General features: G+C 59.8%; 1 protein-coding gene across 1 annotated transcript in view; it reads left to right on the top strand.

Moving 5' to 3' along the window:
- The first annotated feature begins 16,878 nt into the window (after positions 1-16,878).
- The window catches only part of ZNF787 (zinc finger protein 787), a 9,537-nt gene continuing 6,882 nt past the window's right edge, over positions 16,879-19,533 (top strand). Inside the window, exon 1 of the mRNA XM_007457460.1 lies at positions 16,879-16,960. Coding sequence (XP_007457522.1) covers positions 16,882-16,960 — 79 coding nt within the window. The 5' untranslated portion in view covers positions 16,879-16,881. The remainder of the gene's footprint in view (positions 16,961-19,533) is intronic.

The following is a 19,533-nucleotide window of genomic DNA, read 5'->3' as shown; positions in this document are numbered from 1 at the left end:
CCCACCAACCAGAGAAGTTCCGAATGATCTGATTCAGAGGAAAACAAACGTGTGACCTTTCTTATACACAGGTATCGTGGGGGTGAAGTTCATACCCATATAAATAACTTGTATTATTGTTAATGTCATAGCCCTTTCCCTCCACTCTAAGATGCATTCAAAATTTTACCTATGTAGTATTTCTGAAGGTGAGACACAGGCATACCTTACTATTTACACTTAATACAGGACTTTTTTTTCTTTTTTCCTGAAAGGATATTATTAAATCAACAATGCACATTTTATGATTGATGCTGGCTGAGCCTTGAGGGCATACAGCAGCCACAGTAGTAGAAATACTACTACTAGTAAGTAATATTAATCACTACCGTTTCCATTGAGAGCTTACTATGAGCCAGGTACTGAATTAAGCAAATGTACACAGATCATCTTGTTAAATTGAGGCTGTGAAAGGTGTTATTCAACAAGCTAATGACTTCCAAGCTTATGACTGTTTTGGTGATGACGATACGAAAATAATTATAAATAACATCGATAAATCATCTGTTGCTTAGGTGACAGCCAGCCAACTACAGACCCGGGAAAGGACGAGAGGGTCCCAGCCTGCAAGGACACTGTGGTGTAAACAGGAATTTGAAAAGCATATATTCACTAACAGAAACAGCTAACTAAGCTTACAAAGCACCCTCCTCACAAGAGGGGAGGTGGATCCCTAGCTGCTATGATCAATATTCTGTGACAGATACACTACTGATACTATGTATAAAATAGGTAACTAATGAGAATCTACTGTATAGCCCAGGGAACTCTACTCAATGCTCTGTGGTGACCTAAATGGGAAGGAAATCCAAAAAAGAGGGGATATATCTATACGTATAGCTGATTTACTTTGCGGTACAGCAGAAACTAACACAACACTGTAAAGCAACTATACTCCAGCAAAAATTAATTTTAAAAATATTCTGTTACAGGAGGCAGTTTGCACAGGCACGGGTCAATGCAAGAATTTGGAGCCAGACTCCACGGGTTCGAGCCCAGGCTCTGCATTCTCGGTTGTGTGACTTTCACCAAGAGCCTTGATCTCTCTGTTCCTCGTATCTGCAAAACAGGACTGGGTACTCAATAGGACTTAATGTATCTAAAAACCCTTGGAGGCAGGCGCGCAATGTTACTTTAGAAAGGAGGACACAGGCTCAAGAGATGGACGTCGACGCCGGGCGGCGCCTGAAGCGCTCAGTCCAGTAAAGAAAGGACCAGGGTGGCAGACGAGGGACCCCTCCGGGCACGCGGGCTCCAGCCGCTGAGAGCGGCGTCAGCAGGGAAGGGGTTACAACGATAGAGACGACAGGAGGACCATGGGTGGCATGAGCCGCCCTAGCTACCGTCCTCCCCAACGTCTCCCGTCCCGGGCTAGTGCCGGGAGCCGAATGCGCAGGCGCGAGAGCCCGGCGTAGGGGCGGGGGGCACCTCCCTAGACACCCGGAAGTCTCCGCCTAACGGGCCGAGCCCGGGCCTCCTGTCCTGGAAGGGGGCGGGGCCCGAAGCCCCTCAGAGCGCGGCGCCATAGAGCGTGGACGGAGGACCCTTGTCCTAGACGCATCCGGAAGTGGCTCCCTGGGGCGCCCGCTCCCCACCATTTAGCTGGGGAGGGGTGGGGGTCGGCAGCTAGGGGTTCACCGGGCTCGCCTTCCTAGAGCGGCGAGGACGGGGTGGAGGCTGGAGGTGGGGTGGGAAGGGGAGGGGGGAGCGGCGCGGGCGGAAGCGGCCAGGAAGGTCACTTCCGGCCTGGGCGCCCGTCCCCCTGACCCCAGGGTCTGAGTCGCCGCTGCCGCCGCTGCCACCATCCGCGAGGGAGGAGAGAGGAGGAAGAGTGCGGCGCGGCGGCCCCGGGACCGAGGAGGTGAGGGGGGGGCGCGGGGGCGGGGGGCATGCGCCGGGGGCCGGGTGGGCGCGCGCCTCAGGGCGCCGGGCTGCGGCCGGGGGGGCGGGCGGGGAGGCGGGAGGCGAGCGCGACTGGGCGGGCGAGTGCGCGTGCGCGCTGCTGGGGGGGCGTGAGTGGGCGCGCGGCCGGTGACGCGGGGCGGGGCGGGGGCACCGGGAGGGGCTGCGGGGAACGCGCTTGGGGAGTGCGCGTGCGCCGCTCCCGGGAGCGCGCCCGAGGCGGGAGCGCGCGCTGGGCCGGAGGCTCGGGCGAACGCGTCCTCCCTAGCTTCCCCGGCCGGTCGTGGCCGGAAGCGGTGGGGACTCCCGGGGGAAGTTGAGGCCCTGGTGGGGGAGGAGGCCGCGCGGGCCCAGCCTGCCTGACCGGAAACGGCGGCCCCGGGACGCCCGTCGTGGCCCCCGGCCTGCCCCCATTCCTTCCCCCTTTCAAAGGAACTCGGTCCTGCTGTCGTCCCGGGCGGGCTGTGTGCGGCCTTTGATCCGGCCGATAATTACGGGCATTGCGGCCGGCGGGAGGCTCATTCATTCGCCCCTGCGCGGGCGGCGGGCAGGAAGCGCGTGCGCCAGAGGGGAAGTGATGGGCCAAGGTCAGGCACCGCGTGGCCTGCTGGGCAGGGCAAGGACGGTGGCCGGGCCCGATGGCCATCCCGAGGCCTCCCGGGCGCCGAACCGCGCCCCTGAGCCCCAGCTCCCAGTCTCCGCCATAAAGGGGGACACCCCAGTTCGTGGAAATGAGTGCCCTTCGGTCCCGCGGGGTCGGGCAAGCTTGGGATGGCGTGATCAGTCGGAAGAGTGAGCCACAGCGAGTGTGGACAGAGGCTTTTACAGAGCCGTTACCAGTGCTTGGCCCCAAGGACAGGGAGATGAACAAGGTCCCTGAGGGAGCGGGTGGAGACCTGGACAGAGGTGCGTGCCCCTCTCCTCCCCTCTCCACCCCCGTCCTCATCCAGGGGCCGAGGGAGCCAGGGAACACGCCCCACCCAGCCCAGTCCAGAGGGGCAGTCAGCGTTTTAGGAAAGGACTGACTTGGTTTGGGTTTTCCGTGTGGTTCCTGGTGGCCGGCCCTGCGTTGGGCAATGCTGAGGACCCAGCTAGGAGCTGGGTCTGGCCTCGCTTCTGGGGAAGCACAGTTGCTGTTGATCCTGGCTTATCTCCTAAGACTGTAAGCCTCTTTGGCTAAATGCAGCTGGCATTCACCTACCTGTCTCTGCTGTAGTCTCCTTTGGTCCTCCTGCCTCAGCCACTGAGAACATTGAGATCAGATTCCTTCTAATGTTATCTCTTGTATTAGCCCTTTTCCTCCTGGAAGTCATCCAGGTCTGACCACCACCCAGCAGAGCTAGAGAACAGGGAGGGTTTAGCACCATGCTGGGCCCAGGAGCAGCACTGCAGTGTGTTAGCCAGGGCTCTGGGGTCAGACTGACCTGCTTTCAAGTCCCAGCTTCACCGTTCATCACCTTTGTGACCTTGCGGCACAAGTAATTTCTCAGTTTCTACTTGAGTAAAACAGGGATGATAATAATAGTATTGATCTTGGCAGGAAGGTTCTTAATGCTTTCCTTTTAGAGCCAAAGCAGATCTCATAGAAGTGGGTGTAAAGCATGTGGACAGGCCTCTGGGGCCAGGCATTCTTAGGCCAGGCTCTGGCTCTGTCTCTTCCAGCCCTGTGACCTTGGACATGCCACTTCCCCTTTCCCAGGCTCAGTTTCCTCCTCAGTCCCTTAAGATGGAGAGCACAGTCGACCGTTCGCTGGATAAGCCTGGTCCATCAAAGCTGCTGCCCAGGCCCCGCCCTGTGCTGGGCCCTTGGACACAGCGGTGGTCCTGGTGCAGTGCTCTGCGGTGGGGTGGGAGAGGAGGGTCACTCGGCTGGGCAGCACTTCCTGTCCTGGAGCAGCTCAGAGCCCTGGCGGGGAGGCATGTGCATGGAAGCCCAAGGCTCGGGAATTTGCCAGGATAGCCCTGGGAGCTAGAGGAACCCAGAGGGAGGGCATTCTGGTCAGGGAAGGATGTCTGGGGAGATGGCGTGTTCCGAGTCTTGAAAGACAGAGGAATTGGCCAAGAGGACTCTGGGACTCCGGGGAGGAGGATGGTGAGTTCTGGGCAGGCAGAGGTAATCTTGCTCCATGGCCTCCAGCGACTGCCTGGCTGCCCTGTGCTCTTTGGTGGTCACTCCTGGGCACACAGCTCTCGGGGCACCTGTGCTCAGATGAGGCCCATAGCCCCCTAACCCTGTCTGGCTGTCCCGCAGTGCTGCTTGAGGTCTCCTTCCTGCCGAGGCACGTGCCGGGCACTGCCCCCAGGGACTCAGCTCTGGCCCTGGCCTCCTGGTGGAGACAGACTGCAGATCTGACGACACTCTGGCTGAGCCCTAGGCAGGCAGCTGGCCCTGTGCCCGGTACTCAGTGTCCTGAGCCCTCGGAGGCCCTGGGATGGGGTGGTCACCCCACTCTGTGGGGGGACTGAGTCCCAGGCGCCACAGCAGCACTGGAGCATGGGTCTGTGTGAATCCAGAGCCTGGCCCTTTCCCATGATGCCGCCGCCTGCGTCAGCTTCTTTCTTTTGGCCAGGCTTGGGGCCTGGGGGAGACAAAGGCTGTTCTGAAGGAGGCCTCTTAGGTGTCATTAGTTGGTTTGGGGACTCAGGGATCCCCTTCCGGTGGGGCAGCTATCGTGAAGATTTGTACAGGCGGGGCCGCTGGCTCAGGGGACTCTGAGACCCAGCCCCTCATTTCAGGTGTGCCTTTCACAGGTGGTGAGGACACGGGCAGTGCGTGCTGAGATGCAGGTGTCAGGAGGCCTCACTAACCTATGAGGCAGGTAGGGGAGTTCGGTTGTCACGCTAGTAGGGTCAGCAGCCCTGTCGTAGGAGCAGAGAGAGCCGTTGCCTCACCCCACTGTGCAGCCAGCCAGCAGAGCTTGGGGTGAGGGGCTGGCGGGGAGGGCCCTGGGCTGCTCCTGGGCCCGCCTTGATGGCCTTTCCCTGGCTCTGTCTGCCTGGTCTCTGGGCTCTCTCATGCCGAATGAGGAGTCCCGTGTGGGCAGCCTGGTAATGAATGTTGCTGGGGACCCAAAGACGCATCAGACGTGGCCCCAGCCTTGAGGCTCAGGGTCAGGCCGGCCAGAAAGTTGTGGCTCCATGGGGCTCTGTGTGCAGGGCCTGCTGGGAGGTCGCAGTCCTCCGGGGCTGCGTGGGGGACACGCAGGGGTGAGTAAGCCGGGGAGATCTCCCAGGGACATAGGCTGCGTCTGTAATCGTGGAAATAAGGGGAGCAGGTGCCCCTGTCCTCGGTGGGAGGGGAAGAAGTGCCTCGGAGTCTGGCCCACGGGTTTCATGTTGGCCCTTCTGCCCTGTGGCTCTGTGGCGTTGGGCCAGCCAGTGCACTTGTCTGAACTGGGCTTTAGACTCCTGGTTCACACTTACTAGGCAGTACTGGGCACCTGGCTCCTTGTGGAGCGCGTCATCGCGTCGGATCTTGACGCCAAGCCCACGAAGAGGAGACACGGGCTGAAGCACCTGCCTTAGCACCTGCCTTAGGCCGGGTGGGTGGTGAGGCCGATCCCGACCCTGGCAGCCTGCCTTCCTGCCCAGAGAAGACGGCCTCTCGTTTCTTGGTGGTGGGGGGATCAAGATTATGTTCCTGCTGCACCCTGTGCGCGGTCTGCAGTGTGTAGCCTGTGCTTGATGAATGCGAGCTGGCCATTTTTTTTAAAATTAATTATTTATTTTTGGCTGCATTGGGTCTTTGTTGCTGCATGCGGGCCTTCTCTAGTTGCGGTGAGCGGAGGTTACTCTTCGTTGTGGTGCGCGGGCTTCTCACTGTGGTGGCTTCTCTTGTTGCAGAGCAGAGGCTCTAGGCATACGGGCTTCAGAAGTTGTGCCACGTGGGCTCAGTAGTTGTGGCTCACGGGCTCTAGAGCGCAGGCTCAGTAGTTGTCGCGCACGGGCTTAGTTGCTCCGCGGCATGTGGGATCTTCCCGGACCAGGGCTCGAACCTGTGTCCCCTGCACTGGCAGGCAGATTCTTAACCACTGCACCACCAGGGAAGTCCTGTGAGCTGGTCTTATTTGATAAGAGGGGACAGTTGAGCTGAGGGAAGGGAGAGGTCTGGGAAGGATTTCCGGAGGAGGTGCTGTTTTTGCTGGGCTCTGGTAGCAGATCTACAGGGGGAAGGCGGGTGGGCAAGGTGGAAGGAAGCACCGTGCAGATCGCACAGATGGCCAGGTTGGGAGAGTCCGTGCTCACCCGGAGGATGGGGAGTCTGGCCCGTTGGCCTGATTGAGGGGTGACAGAACATGAGATGCCCCATAGGTGCAGTTCTGGTTTTTGTTTTTTGTTTTTGTCCTGAAGAGTATTTTGTTTGTTAAACAATTTTCAGTTACCAACGTTTAGGAATCAGGAGGGGTCACAAATGTTTCGGAAGCTCTAGAAACACTAGGTGGTGGTGGCCAGTGGCTGGGGCGGGGCAGAGGCTGCAGTGCTCCTCTCTACTCCTGGGTGGGCCTGCGGCCGTAACAGTAGGTCAGGGTTCTAGGAGTTCCAGAAACTTCTGTCTCTCGTGGAGCAGGTGGGGAGTGGTGACTGGGGCTGTGCGTGTCTACCCTGAGCTCGCTCTTTTCTGAGCCAGCCCTGCCCTGCCGGGCCCCTGGGAAGGGCTTCAAAGGACCTGAGAGAGGCCAGGTAGGGGAAATAAAGCAGTGTAATAGACTTAGCAGGAGGCAGCCTAATTGAAGGAAAGGGGGTGGAAGCAGAGAGACAGAAGGAAACTGGAGCGGGAGCCTCAGGGCCTCGCTCAACCCTGTGTGTCTAAGCATGCTGGAATCCTTGTAGGGAAGAGTGGTCTGCCCAGCTGTCCCCAGACCAGACAAAACATCTAAATGGTCAATCCATGGAGGAAACACGGACAGTTGCCACCAAAAAAGGGGTACAAGATCCTGATGGCATCACAGAGACATTCCCCCAACATTCAAACCACAGGTCTGACGTGGGGAGGGCTCCCGGACCACCTTGGGGGCCCGGGTGGCCCAGACAGATGCAGAGGAGGGAACAGACCGGGTCTTCAGGCCTGGAGTGAGGGGTGAAGATGCCTACAGAAAAGGGAAGTGAGGAAGGAGCTGGATGGGAGATGGAGGGGTGTGCCTGCAGCCCTGGGGGTACTGGGGGGCACCTACCATCCAGGGAGGGCTGAAGAGGGGCTGAGGGTCCGAGGCGGCCCTGTTGAGTCGGTGGGCTGAGAGCTCCAGCCCGCTCACCTGCAGCGAGCTGGCGTGCACAGGAGCGGATGCTGGAGATGAGGAGGGCCATCCCAAACAGTGTGGGGTGGTGGCGGCCTTGGAGGGAAGGAGGCCCTGCGCTGAGATGTGGGCGGGGCTTGTTGGGCTAGGGATTTGACATTTGAGCAGACCCTTGAAAGGTGAGAATGGGCCAGGCAGGTGGAGGACTGGGCCAGGCTCTCTGGAGGGAAAGCGGAGGCCTGGGCGGGAGGTGGGAGTTAGGGGCTGGAGGAGGAAGTGAGTTTGCAAGGGTGACTGGGGCCGACGGGGCCCTGTGGGACCTGCAGAGGAGTCTGGATTTTGGACTGAGTGCAGCAGACACATGTTGGAGGTGGTTCAGGCAGGGGAGTGATGTGAACTGAGCTACCTTAAAAAAAAAAAAAGTAACAGTTTCATTGTGATGTAATTCCCATGTTGTACAGTTCACTTACTTAACGTATACAGTTAACGTATTCACAGGGATGTGCAACCATCACTACGCTGATTTTAGGACTTTCTCATCATCCCCTAAAAGGCTGTGTACCCACTTGCGTCCCCCAGCCAGGAGCCTCTGAGAACCACTGGTCTGTGTTCTGACTGGATTTGCCTGTCCTGGACTTTTCACGTGAGTGGAATCACACACCACGTGGTCTGTGTCTGCCGAGGTCCATCTGTGACACGGCACTGGTCAGTGCTTCCTTTTCCTGGCTGAGTAATACTCCAGCTACAGATGGACCACGTTTGTGCATCCGTTCACCCATTGGGGGTTTGGGTTGTCTCCACTTTCTGGCTGTTGTGATTTATGCTTCTGTGAACACGTGTGTATAAATTTTGGGGCGGACATGTTTTCATTTCTCTTGGATACGTGGCCAGAAGTGGAGTTGCTGGATTATACTGTAATTCTGTGTTTAACCTTTTGAGGAGCTGCTAATCTCTTTTCCACAGTGGCTGCACCATTTCACAGTCTCAGCAGCAATGCACGAGGGTTCCAACTTCTCCACACCCTCGCCAACACTTGTGTTTTCTGTTTTTGTTATGTCCGTCCTAGTGGGTGTACAGTGGGGTCTCTCTGTGTTTTTTTGTTTGTTTGTTTGTTTGTTTGTTTGTTTGTTTGTTTTTTGCGGTACGTGGGCCTCTCACTGTTGTGGCCTCTCCCGTTGCGGAGCACAGGCCCCGAATGCGCAGGCTCAGCGGCCATGGCTCACGGGCCCAGCCGCTCCACAGCATGTGGGATCTTCCCGGACCGGGGCACGAACCCGTGTCCCCTGCATCGGCAGGCGGACTCTCAACCACTGCGCCACCAGGGAAGCCCCTCTCTGTGGTTTTGATGAGCGTTTCCCTGAGGGCTGATGATGTTGAGCATCTTTTCATGTACTTAACAGCATGCTGTCTTTGGAGAAACCTCTCTTCTGATCCTTTGCCCGTTTTTAGTTGCTTATTTGAACTGAGTGCCTTGAAAAGATGAATTGGTCCGTGGTGTGGGGAATGTGCTCTGGAGGGTGTTGGGCAGGACGGCGGGCCCCCGGGGGGTGGGAGTTGGGAGTTGGGAGAGGAGGGTGGTGAGGATGGCAGGCAGGGGAGGGGGAGCGGGGAGGGAGCTCCGGGAAGGGAGGGAGCATGTGTGCGCACACGATGGTGCTGCCTGCTGTCCCCGGGGTCAAGGCTGAGATGTAGCCACTGGATTTGGTGACCAGAAGCTTGTGGGAGTGGAGGTTGGAGGATGGCGGGGGAGGAGGTGGGGGTCACAGCTTAGCCCCGACAGTGGAGGGAAAGCAGCCGGAGGGGAGAGAGAGGCGCGCGGGGTGAGGGGACAAGTGAGTGGGCCCTCGGGAGGGTCTGGGGCGGAGAGCGAGGACAGGGGGAGCAAGGAGCTGCCGGCAAGCAGAGCTGGGGGAGGAGGACGAGGTGAGATTGGCAGCAGAAGAAAGAGCTGGGTAATTGGTGGGCAGGCATCCAGAGGAGGTGGGCGGGATCTAATAACAACAATAATAACGATAATTTGTCCTGCACTTAATAGCCTAATAGCGCTAATTGAATGGCTCAAGGCCCCAGCGGGGGCGTGTCTTCGTCTCTGCAGAGCCGGGTCCGAGCAGGGTGAGGCTGGGCAGGTACTGTTGAGCGTTTGGGGGGCCGGGGGAAGGTAGGACCCTCTGCTTTTGGCCTCCGGGGCCATCAGAGTCCACAGTCAGGCTGGCTGCGGGAATTGCCCCTTCTCCCCCAGAGAGCCGCCCGGGTCCTGAGAGCAGCTAACTTAGGGGCTGCCCGAGGCCCTCAGCTCTGGACGGGAAGGGGCTACAGCTTCCCCCGCTCCCCTCTGAGGTCCTGGGGCAGGACCCCAAGCCCCCCGGATCAGGACAAGAGGGCCCAACAGCTGCTTGAGTGGATGAGTGCACGAGTGACTGGCTGGACGGGGGAGGGAGGGACCTGGGTATGATGGTTTAGTGAACGCCCTCGGCTCTTCACCAGGATTGCTGTTGGTCCCCCAGCACGCGCTTCCTGACCTCTCACTCAGCTCCAGGGGTACCTGCTGGTCCCTGTTGCACAGGGGCAGCAGCCGAGGCCCAGAGAGGCTGAGCCGCATGTGCAGGGTCACAGAGTGGAGTGGCCGAGGCACCAGGCTCCAGCCTCCGTGCCAGGAGCCAGGGTCGCACCGCCGCCGGGGCCTTTTCCGCGGAGACAGAGGAGATGCCGGGGTGTTCTCACCCCCGTGGCTGGTTTTCAGTCTCCCTGGTGGGTGGTGTAACCTCCCTCTGCTCAGGGCTGAAACCGAAATGCAGAGCAGACTGTCCCCGAGTCCCCAGGTGTGCCCTGCACCAGGCACCCCTGACCAGCAGCGCCAGTGGGAGCCCCTGCCGACCCCCCCAGTAGTCAGCGAGAGAAGCTGCATCTTTCTAGGGCCTCGTGGTAAAGTTCTGCCCAGTCAGGGCTTCCTGCCGTGCCTGGAGTACCATGCAGACGCCTGGCTGGGCCTGCGAGCCCCTGCTCTGGCCCCTCTGCCTCCAGTGCCTCATCTACTACCCCAGGGCAGGGCTGGCTCCATCGTTTTCAGGGCCTGGCATCAAATGAAGAGGTGAGCCCCTTGGGCAAAAAGCAAGAAAAAAGCTTTCCCTTTCTTCCGAGGTCTCTCAGCCTGTCAGGGTGTTTTTAATTTGGTATTTCGTGTTGCGCTCCCCCAGGTACAGGGTTGCCCTCGGGGTTCAGGCCTGGCTCCTGCCCAGGCCCCTGTAGGACCTCCTGTGCAAAACACGGATCCCGAGATAAGATTAGCAGTAGTCTCAGGGCGGCGACCACAGGGTATTGACCCCCATGTGCGGGGCTCCCTCACCACTGGTGGCCCTGCTGTGGCCCCTGCAGGCACCCCACCTGCCCCTTCCCGCCCTCCATTCCACCATCCAAGGCTCAGCCTCCCTCAGGCCCACCTATCCTGTCCCCGCCTGGCCTTTCCTCTGTGTCAGCTTGGCCTGGGATGCTTTCCCCTAAATCCTGGCATCCATCGTTCCTTTGCATCTGGGTCGGCAGACTCTCCTTAATGAGCCAGAGAGTAAACGTTTGAGGGCTTACAGACCAAGAGACCATGTTGAGGGTATATGTTGACACCTACATACCAGTTAACATGTGACCATTTAAACACCGTGAGAACCGTTCTTTGTTGGAGGGCAGCTTCCAGGAGGGTCATTGTGTACGGACCCTCCCTTAGGACCCTCCCTTACGTTATCCTGTCTTGGCTCCAGTCTGGCCCGTGGAGGGGCCTTTGGCAGTCTGTAGGGGGCATAGGATTTTCCTCTGCCCTCCTAGGGCTTCCGGCTGGACTGACTAAGGCAGATTAACAGGAGAAAAGCATACGAATTTTATTTCCGTGAGCTTGGGAGCCCTCAGGAGAAAATCGCCGGAGTGCTTCTTATACACCAGGGTGAGCAGGTGCTGTGGTGGGGAGTAACCGCGGGACCCAGGGGGATGCAGGAAGGAAGGTCATTTTAGCAGATCTCATCCCGGATATTTCTTCTTCCTGGTGCCGGGAGGGCACTTTCACGTGCCTCCTGCTTTCGGGGGAGAAGGTGGGTTCAGGGCGTCCTTCTTGCACCTGCTGTTTTCCTGAATTCGGGGTCATCAGTGTGGTAAAGCAGCCTATCAGAGTGGAAGTTCTGCATCTCATGTCCTGGTTCAAGAGCAGCCCCTTCCCCTCCATGCCCAGCCTCACTTTCCTGCTGGCTCTTCCCACCGTGGAAATCGGGGTGTTGGTTCCCTCACTGCCTTGTTCTGGGCAGCGTGGCTCCCGGTGCTCAGTAAGCACCTCTGGGTGCAGGGAAATCTCTGGTGCAGGGCTGACCGCTGACACCTCCCTGTCCTCCGTCCCTTCCCCCAGAGCCTATGGGTTCGCTGGAGGGAGGATGGAGGCCAGCCCTGGCCTTGTCGCTGCAGGAAGCTGGCCTGAGGTGGACGCTCGAGGCCGGGAAGTCCCTGCTTTATTGACTTAGACGTGATTGTTCCAGCAGCAGCACATGATAACCGCCTGGCAAACGAGTTTCAACCCAGAAGCCACAGAGGAGCGGCCTCTGTCCGTCCCACCTCCTCAGCCCCTGAGCCCTTGTCCTCTCTTCCTTTTCTTTCTCTTGTGTGTTTCTGTTGTTGCTGGGGTTTGAATAAGAAGGCCCCATACGAATTCTTAGGTCTTTTTACTTTTTAATTGAGATATAAGTCACATATTGGAAAGTTCGCCCTCGTAAAGTGTACAATTTAGTGGTTTTTAATATAGTCACAGAGTTGTGCAGGCATCACCATTGTCTGATTCCAGAACATTTTCATCGCTCCAAAAAACCCCGTGCCAGTGCGCGATCCCTCCCCATCCCACCCGCAGACTGGCAGCCGCTTATCTCGGCCTGGACAGTTCACATCTCGGAGCCGCGCTCTGAGTGGCCTTGTGTGCTGGTTGCTTCCCCGGGCGTTGGAGTTGTCACCCCTTGTTGGCTGTCACGCACAGCACTGCTGTGAATAACACTTAGGAGTGGGATCCTGGGGTCACATAGTGACTTCGTCATTATCAGGACGTTCCAGGCTCTCTTCACAGCGGCTGCCCTAACTGGCGTGCCCGCCCGCTGTGCAGCCTTCACGTTTACCTGTGATCTGAGGGCCCGCACAGTTCTCTCTCCCCAACACCCTGATTTCCTTGTTGTGATACATAGGCCTTGTCATCAGAAAGAAGCCAACCTTTAGTCTTTTCCCCTCGTCACACAAGTAATTATCCATTAATGTAAAAAAAGTTGAGAAGATGAAGGTAAAGGAGAAGAAAATGTTAAGATGGCCCCTCCTGTTATTGGCTGGGGGGCGGGGGCGGGGCGGCCACTTTACAGCGTTGTTTCAGAGGCTGTGAGATGTCCGTAGACCCGCTGCCCATGGTCTGTGATCTTATTACACTTTCTCCCACCACGGGGCTGGCGGGTTCGTTCCGGTTCTTACCCTGTTCTAAATCTTGCTGTGGCAAACCCTGCAGGAAGCATTTTCCGAGGTTTGGGTTTTCCCCGCAGATTAGCTTATGAAGTGGGCTTCCCCAGGCAGGGGCCGTGAGCTCCACAGCGGCATCAGCTGACTGGGCCCTCGTCACCCGGATTGTGCATGTTGTACCCGGCTCTCGGCCCGCTAGGGGCTGGGGCCCGATGGGTCCGAGGGCCGGTCTGCCCTTCCCGTATGGGTCTCACCACTTCCTGCAGTGGGTCCTAGAAGGGGGGTGGTCGTGGGGGTCGGATTTGGGGTGCACTGCGTTCTGTCCCTCGAGCCTCTGCTCTGTTAGTTGGCCTGTCACCCACCCGTTGGCAGCACATGTCTGTGCCTGGCACTGTCGTGGGGCCCCCGGAGGGTCTCGGCAGGGCCCTGGAGGCCGGGTTCATCCCCTGCCCCATGACCTGCAGCGAGGCCATGGGCCCGGGAGGGAGGCAGGGTAGCATCCTCCTTTGTCCCCCGGCTGCCAGGGTCCTGGGAGTCGTCTCAGCCCTGAGTCCCGCACCACCAGCGCTGAGTAACTCCTGGCTGCTGTCCAGGAGCTCCCTGCTGTTGCTGCAAGGGACCCGGGAACTGGCCCCGCTGCGTCCGTGAGCCTCAGTCTCCCCGTCTGTGAAACAGGTGTTGTCATAGTGCCCCGCCTTGGAGAGACCCTGCATTTCACACGGTTCCTTCCAGGCCCTGTAGCAGAATCTGCCCGCCCTGCCTCACAGCCTCCTTGCTGACCCCGGGCCTTTGCACCCACTGTCCCTGCTGCCTGCGTCCCTCTCCCTCCACGTTGCTTGTCCAGGCCTCTGCCCCTGGCCCCCGGGGAGCGGCCCCTCCAGCCCCTCTGTGTTGCTTGTCCAGGTCTCTGCCCCTGGGCCCCGGAGCGGCTCCTCCAGCCCCTCTGTGTTGCTTGTCCAGGCCTCTGCCCCTGGCCCCCCCCGGGGAGCGGCCCCTCCAGCCCCTCTGTGTTGCTTGTCCAGGCCTCTGCCCCTGCCCCCCCCCGGGGAGCGGCCCCTCCAGCCCCTCTGTGTTGCTTGTCCAGGCCTCTGCCCCTGGCCCCCGGAGCGGCCCCTCCAGCCCCTCTGTGTGTGTCGTGGCACTTACGTTGTCTGAAATCACCTTTTCTTTCCTGTGCTCATTGGTTTTCTGTCTCCTGGACTGGCAGGGACCTCCCCATGAGGCAGGGGCCGCAGCCTGTTTACCACAATGTTATCCGGTGGGGGTGGGGGTGACTGGGACAGGTGGGGAGAAGCGGGTTTATTACGTCAGTGTCTCGGGAGATGCGCACAGCACACCCCCAGCCTGTGGAGCCGCTAACCCTCCCGCCTTATCTTCTCGTCGGGCCCAGATGCAGTTGGGCTCAGATACAGTGACGGAAGCTGCCTTGGTTTTGTCGTCGACCCCTCCCCACCCCCACTGTGGGGTGGATCTGGATCCCGCTGTGCAGAGGGAGAGGCTGGGGCTGGGTCGAGGGCCGTGCAGTAGGCAGGGGTTGTGATGACGTGCAGGGCGCGAGAACCGGCTCAGGGAATCCTCTGTGCGTTTTCTTGGGGACCCCCCTCCTGTCCGCTCCTCACTCTGCGTGCTCATTCCCGCAGGTGCCTCCAGGGCCCTCGGCCTCCTGACGGGGCCGCCTGGCCCCTGCCGTGGCCTCCAACCAGAGCTTGTCCGCCTTACCACCGGCCTCACCTCTCGCCACTGGCTCCATTCCCGTGAGCTGCCTGGTTCAGGCTCCCACCTTCCCGTCAGATTTCAGCAGTTCTCGCGTGCTTGATGGGGGTGTCTCCCTCTTCGTGTCCCGACGGTCTGCTCACTGCCGGGTCCAGGGGGTGCTTGGGCAGCTCCGCCCAGAGGTGGCCCAGGCCCTGACAGGCCTCTTTGAGGGGCGTCTCCTTCCCTGGCCTCCTGGCTTGTCTTGCCCTTGGATTGCGTCCCTGCTCTTAGAGTCCTTGTGACCATTTGCTGAGCGTCAGGACGGCGGAGCGGGTGAGCCACGTGGCCTGCATCCCTCCTCTGCTCCTGGGTGCCTTCACCTCTGTGCCCTGACCCCGGGTGGGGGGGGAGTGGTCACGTGGGGCGCGTGGGCACAGATTAATGTAGGGCTGCCTCTGACTGTGGGACCTGGGCCCGCCTTCCCTCCTGGCCCGCGAGCTCTGCGGCAGGCCTGGCCTCTCCGGTTACTGCCCGTCTCCTGGTCTCAGGACTCTGTGAGTGAGCGCTCGCGAGAGCCAGGCCCAGACCCTGAGCGGCAGCTCTGCTGGTTCTGGGCACAGACTTGGAGCCGGGACGGTCTGCCTTCATGTCCCGGCTCTGCCGCCCCTGCCTCGGAATCCTCACGGCTGGGGGTGACGGTCACACCTGCCCAGAGGGTTGCATCAACCACTGAGAACAGTACCTGGGGGCTTGTGAGCGACTTGCTCGGCACAGCCGCGTGTGTTTATTCCTTAACTAAACAGGCCGGTTAAACAGGCCAGTTCTTTGAGCTTCTGGCAGATGTTAGCAGAGGTTACTGAGGGGCGGGCCATGGAACGGGCTTCTTTCAGTGCCTGGATGGTGGTGAGCCCCTTGTTACTGGGGGATTCAAGAGAAATGGGTCAGGCTTGTTGTGCCAGGGTGTGAGATGCTTGGGGCTGGATGGCTCCGTTCCCAGATGCCAGTTCCCCCAGCTGGAGTGGGGGACAGAAGGACTGTGTGGGGAGAGGTTCTCTGAGCTGCGTGCATGCAGACAGACGGGCCTTGGTTTGCACCTGAAGGGGCCTGAACACGAGAGGAGGAACCGAGGCGCCGCCCCGGGTCCCAGTCAGTGTGCCCCTTCTTGTCAGAAGGCCTGCCTGCCTGCCAGCGTCCTGCTGCGGGCGGGGGGGGTGTCACACCAAGGTGCAGGGCCCAGCGGGGACCAGAATGCTGTGGCCCCAGTACCAGGCTCCGCTGCCAGGGCTGGGTGCCTGCCCACACCTCCCTGCCCTGCACACTGAGTCCAAGATGCAGGCAGAGCCCTGCCGGCTCCGCACCTCTGCACAGCCTGGAGCCCAGGCCTGGCAGCTCCTGCCCTGCCCACCCTGCAGGGGCCAGAGTAGGAAGGGGAGGAAGGCTGAGCTGTGCGCCCCAAGGGCCAGGCTCTGCCACATGGCGTTGCCCCGGGCAGCGGCGGGGAGTGGAAGTGTGGGCTCTGGAGGCAGGCCACACAGTATGTGAGGGATGTGCACGCCAGTGTCCACAGCAGCTGTGCTCACTTTAGCCAAAGGGGAAACACCCAGGCTCTGTCTGTCACCCAAAGAACAGAGAAACAAACAACACGTGGTCTGTCCCTGCAGGGGAGCATTACTCAGCCGTGAAAAGGAAGGAAATTTTGACACGCTGCTCCGTGGGTGAACCTTGAGAGCGTGCCACTCAGCAAGAGAAGCCAGACTCCAGAGGCCACGTGCTGTGTGATGCCATTCATAAGAAATGACCAGGGTTAGGGCGAGTGGTGGCCAGGGGCTGGGACCAGAGCGGCTGGTGCTCCTCCCGTGCAGGTCCCCGGAGGGTCCATCGTCGCCGTGTCCAGGCCTGGTGTGGAGTCTTGCTTGGCTGGCCCATGTCTAGAAGCAGACCTCAGACTGTGAGCTGCCCGGACGCTCAGTGCCCACGTCACCTGTCTCCCTGTCACACACTGTCACGTCTCAGTGGGGTTTGCCTCATCCTGGTCCAGGGAGAGGCCTTAGGACGGACCTGGCAGGGGAGCCCTTCTGGCCTTGATTGTTGGGATGGGCCCTGGCCTGGAGTGGATTTAGGGTTCCCTTGCTTGGGGTGAGAGCTCCGTCTGTACTTGTATCGCGTAGACTTCACGGCCCATGTGTCGGGCCGTCCTCCATCTTCCTGGTGAGGAAACCGAGTGCGGGGGTGGAGGGGGTCTCTTGCCCCGGCCCCAGCTGGTCAGCGGTGGAGCTGGGATGCTAGCCCCGGCCAGGTGGCTGCAGCCGGAGCACTTCCTCCTCACCCAGGTTGCGTGTGGCCTCGGGCCAGACCCCGGTCCAGTGGGGGAGCAGAGGGCCATCTCTCCCTTGGCCCTTAGGTCCCCGCCGCCATGCACCTCCTGTCTGCTGGGCCTGAGCCGGGTGCTTAGAGCCCACATAGCACCTGTCCCCCCACCCCGGGGCCCTCCGTCCAGTCTGGCGTCCTGTAAACTCTGTCCTCTGTCTCGTCCCCTTCTAACAGGGACCCAGATATGGAGCTGCGGGAAGAGGCGTGGTCTCCGGGGCCGTTGGATTCTGAGGACCAGCAGATGGCCAGCCATGAGAACCCAGGTGAGGCGGCCTTGGGGAGTTCTTCCCAGCTGGTCCCTCACCCTTCCCTGGACCCTCGCTTCCTTTGTCTCCCCTTCCCCTCCCGTGGCTCGGGGCTCACCATCCTTCCTCTGGGGGCTCAGCCAGGCTGCCTCCCGGGCCTGTGTGGGGTCTCCGAGTTCCCTCCCAGCTGGGAGCCCCTGGGGGCTGCCCCCTCCCCTCGCTGGGTGCTCGGCACCGTTTCCAGGTGGCCCCTTGGACCTCCCGGGCGGGATGCTCTTTAGACCAGGGTGGCAGGCCCACATACCCGTGGGCCAGGACGTGGAGAGCTGGGGACAAACTGTGATGTGTGGGGAGCGGCAGGCTCACAGGGCAGGGCCAGTGACCATCCTGGGGGACAGCCGGGTGTCTGGGTTTTTATGGGGCTTGTATCTTTCTGGGGTTTTATCTGTCACTCTTTAAATATTGGCCACATGTTTTGTTTGACAAAGCGTTATTTGGGTTGAATAAAACTCATCTTTGAGCCCTCGGGGACTAGGCTTTGCTTGCTGAGACCCCACCTGGGCCCGCTGACCCCTTCACGGCCTCACCCCTTGCCCTCTGGTGAAGATGCGCTCCCCGTTTCCAGGGGTTTTCATGCAGGGCACCTGAGAAATAAAGTATGAGCTCTTTTTCTTGCTGCTTTTGATGCGTCTTCGTGCGGGCATCCCGTCCTCGTGCGTTTTGGACGGGGTCAGCCAGCATTTCTTGCTGTGAGGGGCCAGAGGGGAGGTGTTTTCGGCTTTGTAGGCCTTGTGCCCCTGCAGTGTGGAAGTGAATGGGCGCGACCATGTTATTCATAGAACAGGCTCTGAGATCGTGATCCAGGTGCCAGCGTGTCGTAGTCGTCCAAGAGAGGTTACGAGGGCCTGGGCGGGCCGGGGATAGATTGCATAAAGCACGCGAGCCCCTTTGCCTGATCTAGTTCTAAGATCCACTGAGGGGTTAAGGGAAGCTCCTTGGGCTGGCTCCGGGCAGCCGTGGTTACACAGGAGGAAACAGATTTCAGGGCACATGGCGCGTGGGGCACAGACCCTCCACCACCCAGCAGGAGGGCGCACGGCCCATCCTTCCCCATTTCTTGCTGCCGGGCCTGCCCCTTCCTCCTTTCCCTGTCTTTTAGCCTCTTTAAAATTAATTTTACAGTCTGGTTCATGCTGAGAATTTCAGACATCGGTAGTGTGGTGATTGCCTTCCCACTGCCTAGAGCCTATAGCCTATAGCCTATAGCCTTAGCGTGAGCAGTGCCTTGCGGTCTTTTCCCCAGTTGTGCCTGCTTTTCCTTCTGGAGAATTTTAAAGAAAATCCCAGATATTGTATCATTTCACCAACAGATTCTCCAGCAATAACAAACGCTCATCTCACCTGACGAAGCGTTGCCCAGTGTGTGAAGGTGTCCCCAGCTGTCTCCAAAATGCATGTTTGCCTTGAAGTAAGGTGGTTTTAATTTTACATTCCGTCCACTAACTCATTCTCTTGAGGAAACCTCTACAAAGCACAAGTGGGTTCTCATATCCCCTTTGTCCGGCCTGCTGTCCCCGACCCAACCCCCCACCGGAGTCTGTTGCAAGTCTGCTCCGGCCCCTCCCTGTGTGGTGCCCCCAACCGCATGACACCCCTTCTCTCAGCTTGTAAGCCGTGTGGCCTGGATGCCTCCAGGCTGCTGTGCGTCCCCTGGTTCTGGGCCTGCCCTGTTGGGTCCTACCTCTGTGGCAGCCTCCTGTGATGGGACAGGGCCGGACCCCTGCCCTGAGACCCCCGCCCCGGCTAATGCCTGGACGCAGGAGCAGGAGGCTTGGGCTGGCGGTAGCCCCTGTAGGCTGTTTCCCTGTTGGGTCGGGACGAGGGGTCCGTGAGCAGGGCTGTGAGCGCTTCCTGTGTGCCCCGAGCTTGAGGCCAGCCACCTCGGCAGGGCCTCTCATGGAATCCTCATACCCTTCGAGCTCGGGGTGCTGATCGGAGGGTGCTGGGCAGAGAGAGGCCAGGCCACCGCCCAGGGTGAGGCAGCTGGGAGCCAGTGGAAGGGGACTGGGGGCCTGGACTGTCCATAGGCTGCAGCCAGAGTCTGTTGCACTGCCTCACTGGCGCACTGACCCCGGCCCACCGCCTGCAGGTGCAAAAGCTGTCCAGGCTCGGCCTGGGCGGCCTTAGCTACAGGGTGTTCAGAAAGAGAAGCCATCCAAAAATGAATAATAAAGAGACATCCCAATTCTGAGGCAGGAAAGAGTCTTCAGCTGGTGTGTTGGAAATCACCCACCAGGGACAGGGTCCCGGCCTCCCACTGTCAAGCCCACCTCTCACGTCTCACTGCCCTCCAGAATGACCCCGCAGAGTTCACCGCAAATGCCACGTCTGAGCCGGATGACAGGAGACCTACGTAAAAGCACAGCAGCTGCCTGTGGGCAAAACCCATGTTCCCGGGTCACACTGGCAGCACCTTAGGTGCAAAGCCCCCAATACAGCTGGATGGGGACAAGCCAGCAGCCGGGCCAGTGTGGTGGTAGCAGGGGTGGGAGGGGAGGACGCCCCAGGTAGCCCTCGGGGGGGGGGGGGGT

The sequence above is a fragment of the Lipotes vexillifer genome, unplaced genomic scaffold (assembly GCF_000442215.2).
Source record: "Lipotes vexillifer unplaced genomic scaffold, Lipotes_vexillifer_v1.1 scaffold995, whole genome shotgun sequence".
Classification (NCBI taxonomy): domain Eukaryota; kingdom Metazoa; phylum Chordata; class Mammalia; order Artiodactyla; family Lipotidae; genus Lipotes; species Lipotes vexillifer.
Note: the sequence above shows the minus strand (reverse complement) of the source record. Positions and strands in the feature narration are given on the sequence as shown.